This window comes from Molothrus aeneus, chromosome 8 (assembly GCF_037042795.1).
Source record: "Molothrus aeneus isolate 106 chromosome 8, BPBGC_Maene_1.0, whole genome shotgun sequence".
NCBI classification, from domain to species: domain Eukaryota; kingdom Metazoa; phylum Chordata; class Aves; order Passeriformes; family Icteridae; genus Molothrus; species Molothrus aeneus.
In genome coordinates, this window is record NC_089653.1 from 23,783,605 (window position 1) to 23,804,475 (window position 20,871).

A 20,871-nucleotide genomic window follows, 5' to 3' on the forward strand; every position below is an offset into this window, starting at 1 on the left:
AGGGTCTTTCCTTTGCTTGTGTTAGTTTTCAGTCTTGTACTCTGAAACCTCTCCTAAAATGGATTCTGCTGATGAGAAACTAATAGGGAGAAGTCTGGTTAGAATAGGGATGGCCTTGAAGAGTAGTTAAGTTTCCCAATGTCTTGCTGGCCTGTTTGTGTGATTCAGAAAATATGATATAAACCTCCCTGTGTCTCTGTTAATTTTGTCTCATATTTTGGGCATCTAGTTTGTGCTCAGAGATCCTTAGTTGAACCATACTGTATAGAGACAAGTAAGAATACACGCTCCAGCTTTCTTGGTTTTTTTTCTTCTTCCTTTAGAAAGGTATTCCTTGGAATATGCTCTATCTGAAATTGCTGTCAACTTTTCTTGAAAAATCAATGACTTTAAAGCAGGGCCATAATTTTCCAATTAAAAAATTAAAGAAAAGTGTCATACTGTGCAAAACCAAACATATATTTGCTGAAGTAATGAATAAACCAGAGAAAGCAAGATAAACCTCTAACTTCAGCAGAAGTAATAACCCCAGCACTTCTGTGTCAGAAGAGTTTCTTTTTTCTTTTCCTTAGCAACAGATAGACTGATGATAGTTTTGTGCAAATGTTGGGAAAATCTTTTTATATTATCTTGACCTTGTTTTTAGTCAGCCTTGTCTTTATTATTTAAGAGTTGTGCCTTCAGTTTGGTACTAGTTTGGTTCAGATACAATAGTAATTAAGCAGTCTTTGGTCTTCAGGAATTAAACATTTCATGTTTGTCATGTAGCTCTATCACAGTTGCTCAGAATTCTTCATTGTCATCAGGATATAATCTCCTTATTCTCATTTCTAGACAAAAATATTGCTCGTGGTGAGAAAAGGAAGGCATTGATTCTTCACGTGGATGCCCTCACATCTGAAGTGTTTGTTTCTCTTCGGGAAGAACTGTTAAAGCAAAGGCCCAAGCAAGTGAGTATATGTTCCATTTTTGGGTTTGTGTGCTTCTGCTTGTCTGGAAGACTGTAGCTGATTAATAAATTTCAAGGGTGGCTGTTTCTTCTTTAGAGCTGTGGGAGGTAGAGGAGGGAATCCAGATCTCAGCAGGAGAAGTCACTCTGTCTGTCCATTTCCGTCTAGCGGCTCCGAGAGAACTCGCAGCACTCTGTGGTGGTGCAGCACATCACAGAGCACTTTGCCGTCGCGTCTCTGCCGGAAACAGGCCAGCTGGCAGCCGTGCCCATCGCCTGCCACCTCAACGACACCTTCCGCTTCGACTCGGAGAAACTCAGGGTGGGACAGACAATCTCTGCCACCTTAAAAGCAGTGAAGGAGAACAAGCACGGGGTCTTGTTGGCAGTACAGGGCCCAGCCAAGAAGAATGTTTTTGTGAGGGTGCGGAACGAGTCAGAGACAGCACTGGAGGAGATGCTTCCTGCTCTGAAACACTCGCTGTCCCCGGGGGATGTTGTTACCGGTACTGTCAAATCCATCAAACCCACCCACGTCACTGTTGCTATTGATGATAAGCTGACAGGTTCAATCCATGCATCCCGGATCCTGGATGAAGTGCCCATAGGCTCTTTTCCAACTTCTACTCTGAAAGCTGGACAGAAAGTGACTGCTCGAGTCATTGGAGGCAGAGATGTGAATACTCACAGGTGGGAAAACATGTACATGGTTTTACTTCTGGAGGAATGCAAAGGATGAAACAGTTTGTGTTTCAATTCAGGTCATCTAGGACCTCTGTCAAAAGATGCTGTTACAGCTGCCTTTGCTGGAGTAGTTGAGGCCTGCTATAATATTCTGAATCTGCTATAATATTCTATCCCAGATCCAGCTTTCAGTAAATTAGTTTTCTACCTGTGTCACTGTATTTATCTTGAGTGTAGATTGCAAGAAAAAAAGATGTCTAAACTCTTAAGAACCAGTTGAAACCTTAAATACAGGCCCCAGGTACTAAATTTGCTGGGGTATTTTGGTTACCTAAATTGCTACTGCAATAGTGATAAGAAGAACTGGAATTGGAAGGCTCTTATAGTTTTGGAGGGCTTGCACCTGGGGTTTTTTTTGCTAGTGCAGAGGCATTAAATGTGGGTCACTGGGGCCTGGGGAGATCAGGAGAAACTTTGATCCTTTTCCTCTTCTTTTTAGGTGCCTGCCAATCACCCATCCACACTTCACACAATCCATTCCAGAGCTCAGCATTCGACCAAGGTAAGTGTTGGCCTCTCTGCTGTCTGCACATGCTTTACAGACCTTGTATCCTTGGATGTCCCATCCCTTGAACCTCTCATTCGTGAAGGAGCTGGCTGTGAGCGAGGACCTCCATGTGTATGCGGTGAGGCAAGGCCTCTTACTCTCTCTTGTCCTATAGCTGTGTTAAATATCAGAGTGCTCTCCTAGCACATGATTTCATTTGAATGTCCTTTTGGCTTCAGGTTCTGCCAATCTGGACTCTCTCGTGTCTGTTTCTGTCAGAAAGATTTCTTGTTATGATCAGGGAAGAATTAATTCCTGGCAGAAAAAATGCAGCTGGGGAGGGGTGAAAGACATTGTCACAGTAGTACCAGCTCACCACATCCCCCTGGGTTTCTAAATTCCATCTTCATCTTTAGGACCAAAGCTGTTGTACCGATGTCCTCTTTATTCTTTTGCAAACAGTGAAAAAGAAGGGGAATTCACAGCAATGCTGAACCTTAAAGAAGAAGGTTCCCTCAAGAAACTTGGACTCTACGATGTTGGACAGACAGTCACCTGTTTTGTAAAGAAGGTGTGCTCAGAGTCTTCTTAGGAAATGTGCTGGGGGAGGCAGCAAGTGGGTGTGACCTCAGAGGGCCTTAGCTCAGACCTAAATATTGAAGGCTGTGGTCCTCATTAACTGTGAGAGTGGCCTGTGGCAACTGCAGTGCCCTTCTTACAGGGAAGGTAGAGGAAGGAAACAAAAATTTTCAGTACTTGGTGGAGTCAGGCTGACTTGTCCTCTTTGACATGCCTGTTTGTTGCCAGCAGGCTGTAGTAAAAAGGCCTTGGAGTATGCCATCAGCACAAAGTACAGTCACTGCTGATCCCCTGTGTGCACTTGTCTGTGAACCACAGCAGTGTTGTGCTTCTAAGAACAGAATCCAAACCACCACTCTTGCTTGGTGCAGAAGCCAAGGCTGGACTAGTTCTTTTAAGCCTTAAAAATTAGTGAAAAATTTCTGCCAAGGAGGGTTTTTCTTTCCCCCAAGGTCTCATGCTGTCTTCTCTGGTTATTTGTTGTCTTTTTAGTATAACATGCTCAAAAACTGGCTGGAGGTAGAAGTTGCCCCTGACATTCGAGGAAGAGTTCCTCACCTGCTGCTGTCTCTGAACACCAAGGTAAGGAGGCTCTTACTGGTGAGCTACACACACTTTTTTTTCCCATATGCTTGGCCACAAGTAATGGCTGCAGACATTTCTGACGTCCATGTGAACTCATAACCCAGTGCTCTGCCCTTTAGGCATTGCTGCCCCTTGCTGACAAGCAAGTACTGTGCCTGCAGCTAGTTCAGCTCAGGATAGCAGAGTCACTGAAGCAGTGCTGAGCTATCAGTCAACTGCACATCAAAGATGTTTATAGGAAGTGTCAAGGTTCATAGGGGAAACACTATCAGAATTATGCAAAGCTTCCTTTCTGGAAATAAGTGTAAACATGTCTTTTATTTCAGGTCTTAAAACATCCAGAAAAGAGCTTTAAAAGTGGCCAGGCAATATCAGCTACAGTGACTGGAACAGATGCCACTGAAACATGCCTCTACTTGTCACTCACAGGTATTGTGGAGCCTTAACAGCAGGACCCCACCACATGTGATACTTTACTCAGAGTTGGGCCTGCATTGACCCCTCAGGTGAAGATGTACCACTCCAGAGCCAAGCTGTGCCTCTCTGTAGAACAGAACTAACCCCTGGGACCCTGACCTAGATGTAGCAGCAGCTAGGACAAGCGAGGTCAGACCTCTAGAATAAAGAATCACTTTCCTTGTGTCTCAGACTGAAGCCCTTCTCTAAGCCCTTCTGAACATATTCCCTTCTAATCTCAGATGGGAGGTGGTATATTTATCAATTTTGTCAGTTACTCTGGATATTGAAATTGTGCAACTAAGGGTTGCACTTGTCTGGGCTACCGAGGCAAACATGGCTGCGAACAGAGATTGCATAGACTGCACCTTACCAAAAGCTTGTGGGTTTGATATGTGACTAGGCAACTAAAATTAGCTACTAACTTACTACCTCTTGCTTCATATTTTGAAGTATTATGAAGCCCTTTCCCTCCACCTTTTCCAGGAATTCAGTCACTGGAGCAGGATACCATCTCTGTAGGCATGGTAACAAAGGTGACTCCACATGTTGGCTTGACCATTGCACTGCCAGGTGGGAAGGCTGGCAAAGTCAGCCTCTTTCACCTGAATGATACTTACACAGAGGATCCTCTGGGGAGCTTCAAAGTTGGCAAGATTGTCAGGTCAGTAATTGTCTTCCTTGTTCCTTCAAGCTGCAAGGCTTAGAAATATGATCCTTTGGTGACAGGCTTTTCACTGCCTTGAGGTAGTGCCAGACTGAAAGGTCAGTCTGGGGCTAAGAAGTGATGCTGACTTTCCTTGTAAATGTTTGGGTGAAAGTCTTGTATTTTTCATTTATGAAGAAGCCCCTTTTCAGCTGCCTTCATGGACTGTCTTTCTGAGAGTAACTATGTTAGCCAAGGTGTTGATGGGGCTGAGGGTAGCCAGGTATCCCAGCTTTGCGGTGGTTCTGTGGGCTGTTTGGTGATTGAGTTGTTTTTTCATTTGCACAAGCAGTTGCATTTCCCTGCTTCACAGACTTTTTGGGAATGTTGGAGAGTGCAACAGGCCAAGTGATTTCAGGTGTAACAATCATTAACTCTTTTGTACTGACAGTAGAGACTGAGTAAATCAAGTAGACATGTTTCAAAAGTTCTTTTTCTAGTTTTCTGAACTATTGTGTCATGCTGGTTTGTATTAGCTAGAATGTGCTTAAAGGAACAGAGTGTTTCTTTTTCTGCTACTGCAAATATTTATTTTCCACCTGTGGCTTATTTTAGCATGTAAAAAATCTTTCTATTTTCTCTCCCTCTGCCATGCAGGTGCTACATCCTGTCCAATGAGAACGGTAAAATCCAGTTGTCTCTCCGTCAATCCCGGTATGTGTCATCCCTCTAGTCTGTTGATCTCCTACTAGTGAAAAAAATGATCATGAGATACACTTGTGATTTGTTTTGGAAGATCAGTGAGAAGTGTTAAAAGAACGAGAAATGCATTTTTGTAAGGGGTGATACTTGTTCCTACTTCAGAAAGATTTTTTCCTGTGAATCAGCAAACATTGAAGGGTCTGACACTTAATATAAAGCTGCTCAAGTGGGTTCAGATTTAATTTCTATTTGTCACAGTTTCTAGGCCTGCCTTATCTTTTTTGTTTGCTTATTTGGGAAGAAAGTTCTACTACTGAATTTGCAATACAAGCATGTTATGTTTCAATGTTCAGCTGCATTTTAACAGTTTTGATTAGGTAATAAACTTAGCCCAAAATGTCTCTTAAAACTGAGCCTTTTGCTTTGTCTTCCTTATGGAACAAAAGTGTGGAATTAAGTATCTTAGAAATAAGTGGGGAAAACACCAAGCAAATGCTGTGCAAAATTTCAGACAGCATTTTGCTCTCCTCATTTTCTTAGTGTCAGAGAAAGCCAGGCTGATGTGTTTGGCTCTGTTTGCAGCAGCATGTTTGTTCCCTAATGCTAGGTAGAGCTTGGCAGAGATGCAGGTAGTCCATTAGTACATTTCAATAAACTGAAGGGTGCCTCTGATCCAATATGGTTTCCAGAGAGTACTAGCTGTTGTTAATACTGATGTATTTTCTGCTATTCAGAACAGAATGTGAATTATTCAGATGAATGCTTTAACTTCTAACCTCTCTTTTCTTTTAGGCTAAATCCAAAGATAAACAGCAAAGTGGAGGATATTGAAATAACAAGTATTAAGGATGTTAAAAAAGGCCAGCTGGTGAGAGGCTATGTCAAATCAATCACTCCATCAGGTGTATTCTTTGGGTGAGTAACCTGAGAAAGTTATTCTGGCAAGTGATGAGTCTTGGAGAACTTATTTTGAGTGTACAATTGTGGAATCTTGTTTGGGGATGGTCTCTGGCATAACGTGAACTTGCAAAATGAATTATTTAATCAAAATGTCATGGATACTGTGTTGAGCCTGTGAAATTAAAGTAGGGAAAGTTAGTGAGACACTTTATAGAACTGATGGTGCCACAAATGCACTTTATTTTTCTTTCTTCCTGCTGTAGAATACTTATTTTTTGTTTTCTTCCTCTTCTCAGATTGTCCACTTCTCTCCTGGGCCGAATCTTGTTCCAGAATGTTTCCCCATACTTTGTACAGAAACATTCCTTATATGAAAAGTACCTGCCTGAAGGAAAACTGCTCACTGCCAAAGTACTTGGGTAGGTCCAATGTTCTTTAAAAGGAACTATGAATTAGAAGAGAGGAGAGGATGGAAAGGGAGGATAAAAGAGAGAAGATTTGAAAGAAGTTCAGATCCTTGCAGTCATTGTAAATGCTCTGATTTTTTTCTTCTTATTCTTCTTATTTTCTTATTTTAAATATTTTTTATTTTTCTTATTCTGTCCTGCTACTCCTGACGATGCACCACAGGGTAAATAGAAAAGAAAAACGTATTGAGCTCTCTCTCCTGCCTGAGGACACTGGGATGCCAAGTGTCTTGCCTGAATCCCTAGGCCTACCACAATATGGAGCAGAGGAGGAGAAAAGAGAGGCAGATGATGAGAAGAAAAGAGAAGAGCCTAAGCTGAAGAAAAAAAGGAGAAGAGGAAATGATGAAAGTAGTCAGGTATGGCTGTGCTTGCACAGAATATGCTAAAGGACTTTGTTGGTTCAAATACTGAAGTGACTGGGAAGATCCCAGTCTCATCCCGGAAGGATAAGGCTGAGAAATTATACAGACTAGGAAAAAAAGATTAAATTGCATTGGAGAGTACAGAGATGAAAAACTATTCCTTTTGGGTGGGAGCTAGCTGAGATAACAGCCCAGTTGTGTTTCCTGTCCCTTTGGTCTTTGAACCTCATGTAGATGAGTGTGACTTTATTCTCCACTGTTTGTTAGCTGAGAGAGTAGTGGGGGATGTTGTGCCACGGTACTGCCCTCTCTCTCTCTGCTGCCTGGCTCTTTACTTTGTGATCAGAATTGCCTTTAAGATTGTCACAGTTGTTGCCCTCGACCATCCACTCATTTCCACTTGTTGCAGGAGGCAAAGCCAAAGAAGAGGAAGATCTGCCCAGCAGATGAAAATGACAGTGGAATTGAGGTGTATTACCGTGAGGAGGAAGAGGATGACCAGGAGGAAGAGGCAGCTAAAAAGAAATCTACGGTGAGAGGTTTGGAGGGAAACGTGAGCCTGAAATGACCTTCTAGTCCTATTGATATGTGTCAGTTTGACTTTAAGATAAGAAGTATTACTGTTGCAGATAGGAGTGACACAGGCTGGTGTTTGTGTCATCTGAAAATGGCTTGAAGTGGATGGAATATAAATTATAGCAAAGCTGGGTCACAGAGTTAATGTTTTTGCTGATGGGCTGTTTGCAAGTACAAGAAGTCAATAGTACTGAATATGGAGAGATGCCACAAGCAAAGAGCAGTTGTTTGATCCCAGTTAAAACACTTGAAATTAAAACCCAGGGCATTTTCTGTCTTCCTCCAAACAGGTAAGGAAGCCTGGTGAAGCTCCCAGGCTGCAAGTTTCCATGGGCTTCACCTGGGATGAAGACAATACAATGGATATACCTGTGCTGGATCAGAAGGAAGAGAGCTCAGAGAGCGAGGAGGAGGAGGATGTGCAGTCCAAGGTACTGTGTAATTGTATTGTCTGCACAGGAGACACCACACAGTGGCTGTAATGTGATGGTTTGGTATTTGCATGTCTGTCTGCCCTGTAGCAAAGCCTTTTAACCCAAGGGAGCGTCTTTGGCAGCTGACACAGGACTTGTTCAGCTATTTTGATCACTGACTTCAGTAGCAGGTACCTCTGAAGCAGAGGAGAAAAGGCCCAATTTTAGCATGGTTGCATGAAAAACAGGTTTTCTCATGTTGACATGTTAAAAAAATAAGTATTTTGAGTCAAACAAATATTTTCATTAACACAAAACTTTTTTTATTAAATGTCAGCTCTGTTTCTTACTTTCCTGAGTGTTGTAAATTCACAGAAAAACCTGGAGATTAAAAACCTTTCAAGTTATAGTCCTCTTATTTAGCAAAACACCAAAAAGCACCAAAAAAGAATCTTCTTTTATGCTGTAACCTTTAGAAAGGTTTTCCAGTGAGAGCAATTCAGCAAAATCAGACTCAAGCTCATGAACTCTTTTCATGTTTGCTCTTCAGGATTTCCCATGTCCCTCAAAACTCACCTTTGTAAAGGCAATGCATGGCTGATGCTTTATTGCCCAAGGTAACAAGGCAGAGAACTATGGCACTGTGAGTTCCAAATTTAGACCTGAGTCACCCTAGTGATCCAGCAACACACCCCAGTTGTACTTGGGAGGAAACTCTGTCAGATTTTTACAGAGTGAGGGAAGGTGATAGTGAGTACTGGCCTGGAGGGCAAAGATGGAAGAATGAGAGGGAAGGGCAAAGTGTGGATCCTGCTGCTGGCGTGCCAGACTAGCAAACTATTTGGTCCCTCAATGAATTTCATTTAAGAAAAAGGAATTTCATGTAGTGCTGCTCTTCTTTGAGGTGTGAGCTGTGTAAGAAGGAGTAGGAGGTGTTTATCATTTTTATCCTCTTTTAAACAGTTGGCCTCATCTCTTCCTTTGGAAACTGCTTAGCCTTGGACATACTGAGGTCTGGCTATGCTTTAGCTGGACCTGCCTATTCCCCCATGAAGTACTTGCCCTTCCTCAGTCCTCCTGTTTTGCTCTTTCAGCTGAAGAAACGAACAAAGAAGGAGAAGGAGCTGGAGAAGCAGAAGAAGGAGAAGGAGCTTTGCAAAGTAGAGGCGGCTCTCATGGACCCGAGCCGGCAGCCCCAGTCCGCAGATGACTTTGACCGCCTGGTCCTGGGCAGTCCCAACAGCTCCATCCTCTGGCTGCAGTACATGGCTTTCCACCTCCAGGCTACAGAGATTGAGAAGGCCAGAGCTGTGGCAGAGAGAGCACTTAAAACAATCAGTTTCAGGTAATAATGGAGCTCTGCTTCTCTACGCCCCAAAGAATAAATTCTGATGGGGTAGTTATGGTGGCAGAACACTGGTAGTATCAGTGTGAGTCTGTGTGTGTGGAGTGACAGAGTCTGTTTTAGTGAGCTCAGAAGGATTAAATGGTAGCAACTGTCAGCTGGCCTGAGTCACCACCACTGACCTGCTGCAGGTCATGAGCTCAGGAGCTCCTGAAGGTGTCACTGAATGCACAGACATTCTTCTGGACAGTCAGAAGCGTTTGGAAGAGCTGTCAGTGATGTCCTTGAATCAAAACATGAAACAAATGGTGAAACTCCTGTTGTTTTTGCTGTAGGGCTGTACCTTAAATCATCTCTACTGCATGGTTAAGTATATTGTGATTTCTTGACTCAACCTTCTGGTTTTTAATTACAAACAACAATGATAAAGACTGTAGTGTGAATCAACTGCTGTGCTCTATTTCAAAAATGGTGTTTCAAAGAGCAGTATGTCCTGTTTCTTGTCCTGGAGGGATGCTACAAGTCAGTGAGTCTGTGTAGGTTAGTTTGCAAAAACCTGGTGAAGACTGGCAAAAGGCTGAATATTTTTTTTTGACATCTGCTTTAAGGGAAGAACAGGAGAAGCTGAATGTCTGGGTAGCTCTGCTGAACTTGGAGAACATGTATGGTACTGAGGAGACACTGATGAAGGTCTTTGAGAGAGCAGTTCAATACAATGAGCCTCTGAAAGTCTTCCAGCATCTGTGTGACATCTATGCCAGTTCTGAGAAGTACAAGGTAAGACAGTGCAAGCAGATCCCTGGCATGTATCCCATTCAGGCATGCCAGTAAACTGCAAGTGCTGGCTGTGTAAGCTTCCAGCTGTCAGATGTTGGGCCTGTCCTGTTCTTAACTGGAGTTAATGGTTGTGATTGACAGTGGGCAAGGATGTGTTGATGCTTGCTTTTATGTCATAAGTGTTCAGAGACACGCAGCCTAAGAATAAAAGTCCTAAACCTACAAGGCTTTGTTATGAATGTGTGATCTAACCCAGCTCTGTCCTTCCAGCAAGCAGAAGAATTGTACCACACAATGCTGAAGCGTTTTCGTCAGGAGAAATCCGTGTGGCTGAAATACGCCTCTTTCCTCCTGAAGCAAGGCCAGGCTGAGGCTACTCACAGGCTTCTGGAGCGTGCTCTCAAGGCTCTGCCCACAAAAGAACGTAAGCTCTCTGCCCCAGCCTTAGTGTGGACCTTAATGTAGGCAGGGGATGGGCTGCTCTCTGATATCTCTTCCTGTGACAGCATTTGTAATAAGTGGGAAGTGCAGCCAGCTGATTCTCAGGGAGGGGAACTTTCAAGCTGGATGTCACTGCTAAATGCACCTCTGCTAAAGGCACCAAATAGAATTTGCTATGGTGCACAAAAACAAAACACCCAAATCAAAGGCAGCTTTGAGTTTTACAGCCCTCTAGAAAAGTTCACTTGGTCTAAGCTCAGGTTTCTGGGGCTGCCCATGGATGCTGCATGATACGTTATGAATATAGAAATAAACCTTCCTCTTCCGCAGAGAGCTGAAATGGGAAGTGACCCTTCTGTCTCCCACTTTGATCCCACCTTAGTCCAGAACCTCTTTACAACAGAATCTTTTGTCTCTGTTTAGAGATGGTGCTGTCTGTGCCTGCCTCTGTTCTGTGTAATTCTCACTCCTGTGTGATCACGTGGAAGAGAGTTGCTGTGATACCCTAATATGTCATTACTTTTCCCAGATGTGGATGTCATTTCAAGGTTTGCACAGCTGGAGTTCCATTCTGGGGACACAGAACATGCCAAGGCCCTCTTTGAGAGCACCCTCAGCAGCTATCCCAAGAGGACAGACATTTGGTCCATCTACATGGACATCATGATCAAGCATGGCAGCCAGAAGGAAATCCGGTGAGTTGTGGTGCAGCAGGCTGGGAAGGGGCAGAACACACCTGAAAAGAGCAGAGGTACCCTGCAATGTGGGGTTGTATAGGGCTTCCCACAGCACAGCAAAAGGGATTTTTTTTTTTTTTTCACACAAAACTGGGGTGTGTGGAAGTGCTTATTCTTGCTGGGACTGAGGAGACTCCAAAAAGTTCCATAGGGCGGAGGGGAACTGATTTGTAAGTTGTGGCCTGCATGACAGAAATTAGAGGCCTTGCACTGAGGTTCACCTGTCCCTCTGCAGGGATTGCCTTGTATCTGAAGAGTGAGATCAATCTTGAATAATCAATCTTTGTAACATAAAAATGGAAAAACATTTTTTCCATTTCTTTTCCTGAGAGGTGAAAAAAGAAACTAATTTTCCACATCCACTTAATGAATCCATGGTCCGATGTAGTTTCTGGATCTTTGTTTAAGTTGACCAGCAGCCTCAGTGTTCTCCAAGCAAGTAGAAGGCTTCTACTTAGAGATTCTGGCCAATTGTCAGGAATCTCTTTCTTCCAGCACCAGCAGTTAGCAGCAATTTCCTCTGAATGTTTTCCCAGACTTTCTGCTCTTTGTTAAAAGATATGGTACAGGGCTAATATTGAGTGCTGTCACAAACATGATTTGAATCACTTTGGTTTCTTGCAGAGACATCTTTGAGAGGGTCATACACCTGAGCTTGGCACCAAAGAAGATGAAATTCTTCTTCAAACGCTACCTGGATTATGAGAAGAAATTTGGTACAGAACAGAGTGTCCTGGCTGTTAAAAGAGCAGCACTTGAGTATGTGGAGACCAAGAGTTCCCTTGCTGACACCTAAATGTGGTGCAAGTGAAAGCAGAGAGACTTGGCTTTCCATGCAGTGTGGGAACTGAGAAGTGTGGAGTTCTGCTGTGACTGTCCATGAACAGTTTCTGGAGAGTATTGGTCTGTGACCAAACCAGCTTGGAAAGAACAAACGAAACTATTTGATAAATGTTTGCAGCTGTGTTCAGAAGTTACAAATAATCCTGCTCTGTTGATGACATGTTTTTAAATATAGACTGTTTTATAATCAAAAGAAACATCAGCCATACCTGTTTTACTTTCCTGGGGAAATGCTGCAGTTATGACACGCTGCTTTTAAGTACAGTAATGTCTTACAATTTGATTTTTCTCATTGTTAAGATGGCAGAGAAGATTCTTGTCTTTTGGATGAATTAACACTTCAAAAGATTTATCTCAGGTGCCTTTGTGCTCTAGAAATTGGCAGAGCAACACTGGATGGTGGCATAGCTGAAGCTGGAAGGAACCTCTTGATGATGATCTTCAAGCTCCTGCTCAAATCAAGGGTCAGCAAGACTAGGTTGCTCAGGTTCACTCCCAGTTTGGTTTTGATTTCCCCAAGAATCACAACTTCTCTGGGCAACCTTCTGTTGTAACAAGTTGCTAGGGATTGATGACAGAAACAATAGTGATTTTCAGTAGTCATTTTCTCTTAAGAGAAATCACTGAAGTCAAAGAAAAAAGTGTTTTTTCTGTGCTGAAAAAAACCATCCCAATGTAACCTGCTTGGAAAAAGCCAGGTGGTTTGGGTACTTGAAAAAGCTGTCACTGATGTCAGTGCCTTATGGTCCTTATCTTACAATTCTGTATTCCTCTAACTTTCCACTGAGATGTGGATATGATCAGCCACATGTTTTACAGAGGAAGAACTTGAGGCAAGGGGAAAACAGGGTATGCAAACAGATGTGATTACCCAGTATAGACCCTAGCTTTGAAATACCAAACTTGAAGAGTCTCACTCATTGTAGGTACTCTAAACTCAAAACCAGAGCTTTGCAGGACCCAGCTCTTCTGCCTCTGTGAATGGCCAGTGCTGGCAAGGCTGGATGATTCAGCATCTGTTTCATTCCCAAGTCCTTTGGGATCCAGAAACAAGTAATTTCACTTCTTGCCCCCAGGGAGAGCAGGGTGCTGTACTCACATTTTGCTTAATGATCTTGTAGTGGAGGAGGCTGATTACAACATCCAGTAGCAACTGCTGCCTTTTTTAAAGAACACAACTTCAGTGATGGTGGCTCTTTCTTTTGGTTTAATTAGTTGCATAACAGAACATGTAAATAAGCGTTGCAATAGAAACCAAGATCCCTCAGAGGTATTGTTTCTTCTTCACTACTGGGGCTATTACAGTGTCTGTAGTAGGCAGGAGAGGTGAAAGACCTGTGTGTAATTCTCTGTACTGGAGGAGCCTGGTTTGAACCCATCTTGCTGCTGGGAGCTGTGACCTGTGGGCTGTTCTGTGATGGGATTATTGATGGTCTTTGGAGGAACAGCAGGGGATGTGAGCTCACAGCTTGTGTGATTCAGCATGCCAGGAAGATGGGTGGCTCAACTTTGCTCTTGGCATTTCAGTGAAAAATCTAACCTGGCTGCTTGTGCTTGTGTGTAAAACCATCTGGGTTAATGTTCCTCAGTTCAGCATTGTCACTGGGGGACACTGGGTGACAGGAGCAGCAGGGATATATTCCTGAGGGTGCTGATGTGCCAGGAGAGGCAGAAGCCTAGGGCTGTCTCAGTGGAGACCATGCTCAGAGAGGGTGGCAGAGAGGAGAAAAACCAAATCTCTGCAATTTCAAACAAATTTCTGAGTGTAATGCCTTGCTCTACTCCTCAGTGACAGCTGTCCACTCAAACATGCCTCTCCAACAAGAGGGAGGGAAAACAAACAAGCTGGACAAGCCCCTAGCCCATCCCAGCCAATGGAAAGAGAGTGGATTTAATATAGGAGAGAAGGGATGTAACCAGAACAAAAGATGGTTTGTGCTCATGGTTTATTCTTGGATAAAAATCCATTCTCAAGCATTATGTGTGTTGCCCCTTTCCTTCAAAGGAGGGAAGGGGAAGGGAAGGAACCAGAGTGGAGGTGGTTCAAAGGAATAATTAGGGCTATCAAGAAGGAAGGCAAGGGAAATAAAGGAAGTAAGAGGAACTCTGCTTTGTTTCAGCAAGTTACCTCATGTCTGCTGGCGGTGTAGGGGTGGCGTGTGCATCTGCATGTTCGCACTCGAGGGCCAGCAAGAAGAAATGCAAATTAACTCCCTTTCATCTCAAGTTAATGCAATTTAATTTATCTTCCATCTGATTATTTCTGTGGATTAGTTGATGAAGCTGAGAGCCAAGCCTTCCCACAAATGCAAAGCAAATCTGTGGAGAGGCTGAACAGGGATCCTGGGATGCCTCGCCCATTAAGCGGTGTTCCAGCCTCCTTATGTGAGGGAGTAGCCTGCAGCTCTTTCTTGCAAGACACCATACTTGTCAAAAGCTTTTTAAATAATTTTCTCTCCTTTGCTGCAATTGTGTATCCTGATATACAAGATTTGTGCTACTCACTGCAAGAATAACTAAAAAGCCATGTTACTAACTTGTAATATGTGATAATGCTTTGAAACATTCTAGGATTATCTGGATAGGAAAGGATCTGAATCTTTAATAGAAAGAAAAAATAAGTTCCCAGTCCTTGAATTCAAAGAAATTGTTAAATTATGCCTTTTATACCCCCCTGAAGAAACTCAGAAGTCAATGAAAAATAACTCTCATTTAATAATTTATTTAAAATCTCCTTGTGTGTAAGCCCCTCTGAATTTTGTGGGTTTGGGCTGTTTTTTGAACAACTTAAGGCTTTTTGGTAAATGGCACAGTGTAAAAGGAAGTTGTATCTATAACAAAACAGTTCAAGTAGGAAAGCCAAACTTCTCTGTCATGCCAGCTCTTTAAACAGTGTACACAGGATTGACCCCTGGGAGAAAAGGGACTGTGCATTGCCAGAGGAGCAGCCTTGAAGTCATAGTCACACAGTGTCATGGTGAGGGTAGTAATTTTACTGGTTTTGCTTTCCCAGAGTATGGCCAAGTCCATAAAAGAGACGTTGTGCTCCAGGGGCCAATTAAGGCAGTGGAAAGAGTTTTAGAAAATTCAGTGGTAGATGTGTAGGGAGAGGGCTGCTCCCCCATTCTGTTCCTGCTGTCCCCTTGTTGCTCCAGGGCTGCAGTCCCAGGGCAGCAGATGGGTGAATGTAATGTGCTCTTTGGGCTGTCAGCTTTCTCATCCCCTTTCCTTCTGAGAAAGATGCTCCATTAATACAACAGACTAACTACAGTTACGTGGTATGTCCACTATATGTATCTTTATACATATATTTAATAAAGCTGATTCTGGTTGAGGTTGTCCTGCAGCTTGTAACCCAAACAAAGGACTCTCATCTGACGGTTGGATGACAAATGCAGTGAGATGCAGACAGTGCTATGGGTACTGATTCCTCTCAGTCTCCACCTTGCTACCTTGCCCCAAAGCTCTTCTGCTGATGGTGCCTCCTCTGGATTTATAAACTCATTGTGGTGACCATTTGGGCTCATTAGAGATTGCCAGGCACTTTAGTAAGGACAAAGGGAGTTTGGTGTCTTACCCAAATTTCAACTTGGTAATTACAGAGTGCTTTTCTGAATACCAGAAATATTGGTGATTCCTCCTGCTTTAGTCTCTCAGTTATTTGGTGTGTGGCTATTACTGGACCCATTCCTTCCCAGATGCTATTGCATCCTCCTTGCCTCAGGAATTTACCCATTGCTTCCTTCTTTTACCTGCACTGTAAAGTCTGTAAAGTGCTCTGGGACCTGCCTGTGTAACAGGCATCACACAAGTGTGTAAGAAGATATCAATGTGAATAAAACAAATAGGTATGGGATGGCTGGGGCTGGAGACAAGTGGGACTGCATGAATCACAGTGAGAAATGTGCCCATCTCTTGTACCCGAGGTTTCTGGTGGTGCATCAGGCAGTGGGCTGCACTGGCAGCCTGGAGGTAAGGGCTGTATCTGCTCTTTGCTCCCCTGTGTCTCTGGGAGCAGCAGTGAGACTCTTGTCTCCAAGGGAGGGGTTCCCCAGCTCAGGGTATTGCTTATCAGTCTCTGCCTTGAGGCTGTTGATTCCTGTTTACCTGCTGGTAGAAGTAATCCTGCCGGGAGGAATGTTCCCAGTGCGTCCCTCAGCTGAGCACTGATACTGAAGGCCTGCCAGGCAGTCTGGGGAAGCACTGCTGGTGCACTTCTGTCTTAGGAAGCTAAAAACAGCAGTTCATGGCCTTCTGGGGTTGGCCCATTCCCTTCCACCCCTTTGGCCCATTTGTGGAGGCGACTGTAGAGTGGGAAGCCCTTGTTCTCTCGGTAGATGTAGACACCTGTGATGGCATTCCACTGGGGGCTCGGCTGGACGCCCTCCACCGGGAACTCCTGCACCAGCTCCTTCTCCTCCTTGTCCAGTGCCACAAAGCCAAAGAATTGTTTCACATTCTTGGCTGCCAGGATCCTGGAGTGGACCTCGGCCGTGCGTCGGAAGAGCTTGTCCTCGTTGGAGCGGTACTGGGCCCAGTAGGCCTCCTGCCGGTAGCTCAGCGGCGAGCAGCAGTGCTTCAGGCACTTGGTGAGGAAAATCAGCACCGCAACGATGCCGATGAGCAGCCAGCCGAAGAGCTGGGAGGGAAGAGAGAGGCTGCGTTAGGACACGGCAAGGCGGTCTTACCCACTCCCTGTGGCTTTTTCCCTGCTGTGCCTACCTGGGACTCGTATCTCAGCCTCCGGGTCACCTCATCCCTGAACTTGGTGAGGTTTGCCGGGACGTCTCTACAGGGGATCTTGGCCAGCACCTCGGCCCCGTACTCAGCTGGAAACTTGTCCAGGGAGGATGGCTTGACAAACTCGCTGAGGGCACAGATGTAAGCTTCCCCACGCAGCAGCGAGATGACCGACCAAGTGATGGGTGCCACGGACGCTCGGCCCATGATGGAGCCGAAGAGGAGGAAGGTGGCAGCAGCAGAGAAGTTCTTGGTGCCCCGCTTGTGGCACTCGGCCACCAGGTTCCAGGTGTGATTGTTCCAGATGACACCAATGAGGAAGAGGGCCAGGGCCGGGACACCAATGGCAGCCAGCCCATAGATGTAGTTGCGGGCAGGGGAGCAGGGACAGTGGAAGGCAACGACTGAGAAGAGCTCCTCGCTCCCCACCGTGCCCAGGGCCACCAACCCATTGAAAATCATCACATCTTTGCTCTTGAAGAATAAGGAGAGGAAGCGGAAGTTCTCAGCGATGAGGGCGGCCATCTCGTCCAGGGGCTGAGAGGTGTGTGCTGCAGTGGGGGCTGTGCTGGCTCAGCCCCCTGCGCTGAGGAACACTCCAGTGGGAGATGAAATGGCCTGGTGCTAGCTGAGGTGCAAGGAGCTGTTCCAGGAGCAAGATACCTTCACTGATGTCCCTTCTTTCCACCTGGTGTCCCAGCCTCTGGAGCTGGTTTCTGATACAGGGATACTTCAAAAGGTATCCTAAGCAATATGTGAAACGTCAGCCATTTTAGTTTCTCACTAAGCCCTCCAAAAGCTTCACTACAGCAAAGATGACAGGTGGGACACACCTTTGTGTCCCTCTCAATTGCACGTTTGTCCTCTTTCCTTCTGTTTGGTCTTAGTCACCTCTCACAGAGGCAATTATTGTCAGCATCACAGGCAAACTCTTGATGATCACCCAAACCTGCAATGAAGGAGGGCACCATGTTACTGGGAAAACTGGACCAGAGCACTGGCACTAGGATATGTCCCCAGCCCTGCAACTGACTCACACTAGCCCAGCCATATGTGGCACGTGGGTGCTGGGGTTGTGCTGCTTTGAAGGTGTCCTGTGTGGCTTTTCCTCCTCTTTAGAGCTGATGAGTTAACACTTATGAATAGAAACAGGTATGTGAGGAAGGCAGCAAGGGGTGCTGTGAGACATCCCAGCGGATTTGGGAGCACAGAAATGCAGCATGGAGGCCCAGGCAGGAGCAGCCTTTGCTGAGAAGGGTGAAGGGATGCTTGGGGGCTGTTCATACCAGAAAGAGAAGTTGCTTTCTGGGAAAGCTTATCCTGATATCCCAGGATACAAACACCAAATGCTCATAGAGTCGGACAGCAATTATGTGTGAGCTTTTGCTAGGATTAGGTGTGGCAGGATGATCTCCCATCCTGCAGCTGATTGACAAAATCGTACTTCCTGTCTTGGCCTGCAGTGCCAGCTCAGCTTCTTAATTGCTGCCCTGAGATTGAGCCCCTCAACCTGCAGCCTCAGAGCCAGAGATGCTCTTTGGTGCCCTTTGCCTGTGTTATACTCCACCGACAGGGCTGCAGGCACCTGGGGCCAAGCAGGGAAAAGCATGTTCCCTGATTTTTTAAGGGCAGGGAAATAACTGGAGATTGTATCCATGCTATCTGCAGCAACGTCCATTCCCCCATCCCATCTGCAAGCTGGATTTAATTAATATCTTAGCTGACTTTCCATCAGTGCTGCATCCCCACAGGGTTTCTCCTCAGGAAGCCTCAAGCACCTTGCAAGTTCTAGGAACCCTCACCCCTGTGACAAAACCCTCTGGCCTCAGAGGAACTGCTGTCACCAGGGTTTGCTGGAGACAGGAAGGACCTGGGCACCCAACCAACCGTCTCTGGCAGCTTGCACAGTGCTGGAAGTACCAGCACACATCTGGGGCTACCTGGGAGCCATGGCCCACAGGCCTGCCCCAAAGTCTTACCTGGGCCACCCCAACTGCAGGGACAAGACTTCAGGGACATTCAGGCAGAAGAGACAAAGATACTTTAATCCCTATGGTCTTTTGCACAGGGCTTGCTCTTACACTGTGCTTTAAATCACTCCTCTGCCTCAGTTCATCTGCTGCCTCAACAAATCCTGGTTTACTCCCTTTCTCCATGGGGAACGGGTGGGGAACAGGGGCAGAAATTTTGCCTCTGTTCTTTGCTGTGTCTAATCCATGGCAATCCCTCTAAAGTCACGCTGTGATATTGCTAAGTTCAAATGTAAACAGCCCTTAATGTCTTCCTGCAGGTTCCCAGTTTTCCATATGCAAAACTCCCTCTGCAAAGGAGACAGACCAGCCGACAACTGCCACCACGTGATGGGGAGCCAGGCTTCCATCTCCATGCTTGCCGGAACTCCACGTTTGCAGCCAGATGCCAAGCCCACAAACTTGCTCGAGTTCAAGCATCTGTTGTTAGTTACCCACAAACAGCCCTGATAAACATGGCCCTGTAACCTTCCTGACAGAGCCTGGCAAATGGCAAAGCAAAAATCTGAGGACCTGGCAAAGAAAAGTATTTGCCACTTAGAGGTTACCGTTCCTCTGCTTGGTAGTTATGGTCTGGGAGAGAGGGTTGGGTAGAAGGGGAGAGGTTGTTTGCAGCAGGTAAGATTTTAAGAACCTGTTTCTTTCCCCAAAATATATGTGAAAGCAAGAAAAAATGAAGTCACTTACTTGAAAAAGTTGTTGAAACCAGTTCTGGAGCCTTCTCAGCCTTTCCTGTGTTTTTTTGCTCAGGTTCTGGTTGTGGGGGGTTTCCAGCAGCACATAGGGCTGTGCAGGAGTTGGGATGCAGCCAAGGCTGGTCTGATGGGCAAAGTGGAAGCTTTTGAAAGCAGCCTTAGCAGTTTGCGAAGGTTTCCTTATTCAGTTTGAAACATGCTGTCTGCTGTTGGCTTTTGGGAAGAGGGAGGAGGTTGTTCTCAAGCTCTGAGCTTGGGTGGGGCAAAGAGCAGGCGCTTGGCTTCTGCTCTGTGTGCAGCTGAGGTTGTGCCTTTAAGAATAAAAAAAAAAAGGAAATGAAAAAGCTGAGAGAATGAGTCACTGGAAAAAGCACATCGTGCTTTCTCAGACTCATGATGCAGATGTGCAGTGGCTGCCTGGGATGGCCGGGAGTTTGCCTGGAGAACGGCAGCAATGAGGCGCCTTGCAGGGGTGTAGAGGGGAAATGGGGAATCCCCCCAGCCTGGGACTTGTGTGCAGCCCCCATCGTCCCCAGGGGATGCCGTGATGCTGATGGAGCCACGCCAAGCAGGCAGGGACAGCGCAGGAGAAGCCCATGGTCCACGAGAAGGGACAGAATCTTCTCTTTTAGCATACAGGAGCCGGCTGAGCCAGCGGGAAGGCGCCTGCCTGGGTGGATTTTTGGGGCATCACAAGCTCTGTGGGGTGCCAGGTTCTGCTTTCCCCCAGGTGGGACCGAGGAGGCTGGGGGCTGAGCAGGGCCGGGAGCCATGTGTGCAGGGCTGGGCACAGCCTGATTTTTGGCGGGTGCGGTGCATTCCTGCCTGGCTCAACTTCTCTGCTCTCTGTTTCCCCTGCTTGAGCGATGTCTGCGAGGCAGCCGAGAGCGCCTCTCTTCCTCTTTGCTCCCTCCTCTCCACCATCTGTCCCCCAGCTCCAGCTCCTGCCCAGCCTGTTGCCGAGGCCGGAGGCCCCCATCCTCCTTCCCCACCCTCCTTGCCGTCTTGTCCGCGGGGTTAAACTCAGCCCTCCCCAGGGAATGTCTTCAGCACAGTCAAATCCTCAGCAATAGCCATGTTCCCCTCCTCCCCGAGCAAATGTAGGCTCAGCCCAGCGCCGGCAGTTCAGCCGATGGGAATTTTGGACCATTTTCCTTCCTAGCCCAGACCTGGGGTCCCCGGGCGGGTTTTTGCAGCTCCCAGTTGTTTGGGCACGGTGCATCCCTCAGCACCCCCACACCCTGGGTGCTCGCCAGGGGCTGGCTCCCCTGCTGGCTTGGTGGGGGCCCTGGGGCTTGCTCCATGCTCAGAGCACTGCAACAAAGTGGGATCAGCACTGGGACCACAGCCTGACTGAAATCCCAGGGGCTGTGTTGGGATTCCTTGGAAAGGCT

At 46.0% G+C, this 20,871-nt stretch overlaps 2 protein-coding genes across 2 annotated transcripts in view; one reads left to right on the plus strand and one right to left on the minus strand.

The window, feature by feature from the left end:
• PDCD11 (programmed cell death 11) overlaps nt 1–15,346 on the plus strand; it is a 27,439-nt gene extending 12,093 nt beyond the window's left edge. The window contains exons 19-36 of the mRNA XM_066554598.1: nt 835–950; nt 1,119–1,639; nt 2,133–2,195; nt 2,643–2,751; nt 3,252–3,341; nt 3,671–3,773; nt 4,287–4,464; nt 5,104–5,160; nt 5,941–6,063; nt 6,345–6,467; nt 6,679–6,874; nt 7,290–7,412; nt 7,747–7,887; nt 8,964–9,214; nt 9,823–9,991; nt 10,262–10,415; nt 10,962–11,127; nt 11,794–15,346. Of these exons, the coding sequence (XP_066410695.1) occupies nt 835–950; nt 1,119–1,639; nt 2,133–2,195; nt 2,643–2,751; nt 3,252–3,341; nt 3,671–3,773; nt 4,287–4,464; nt 5,104–5,160; nt 5,941–6,063; nt 6,345–6,467; nt 6,679–6,874; nt 7,290–7,412; nt 7,747–7,887; nt 8,964–9,214; nt 9,823–9,991; nt 10,262–10,415; nt 10,962–11,127; nt 11,794–11,965 (2,855 nt within the window). The 3' untranslated portion in view covers nt 11,966–15,346. The remainder of the gene's footprint in view (nt 1–834; nt 951–1,118; nt 1,640–2,132; nt 2,196–2,642; nt 2,752–3,251; nt 3,342–3,670; nt 3,774–4,286; nt 4,465–5,103; nt 5,161–5,940; nt 6,064–6,344; nt 6,468–6,678; nt 6,875–7,289; nt 7,413–7,746; nt 7,888–8,963; nt 9,215–9,822; nt 9,992–10,261; nt 10,416–10,961; nt 11,128–11,793) is intronic.
• On the minus strand, nt 14,759–17,277 carry CALHM2 (calcium homeostasis modulator family member 2). The gene is made up of 2 exons (XM_066554599.1): nt 16,735–17,277; nt 14,759–16,651 (listed from the first exon to the last, which is right to left on the minus strand). Exons 1-2 carry the CDS (start codon nt 17,275–17,277, stop codon nt 16,235–16,237), a joined length of 960 nt encoding a protein of 319 aa, XP_066410696.1. The 3' UTR covers nt 14,759–16,234.
• Between the last annotated feature and the right edge of the window lie 3,594 nt (nt 17,278–20,871).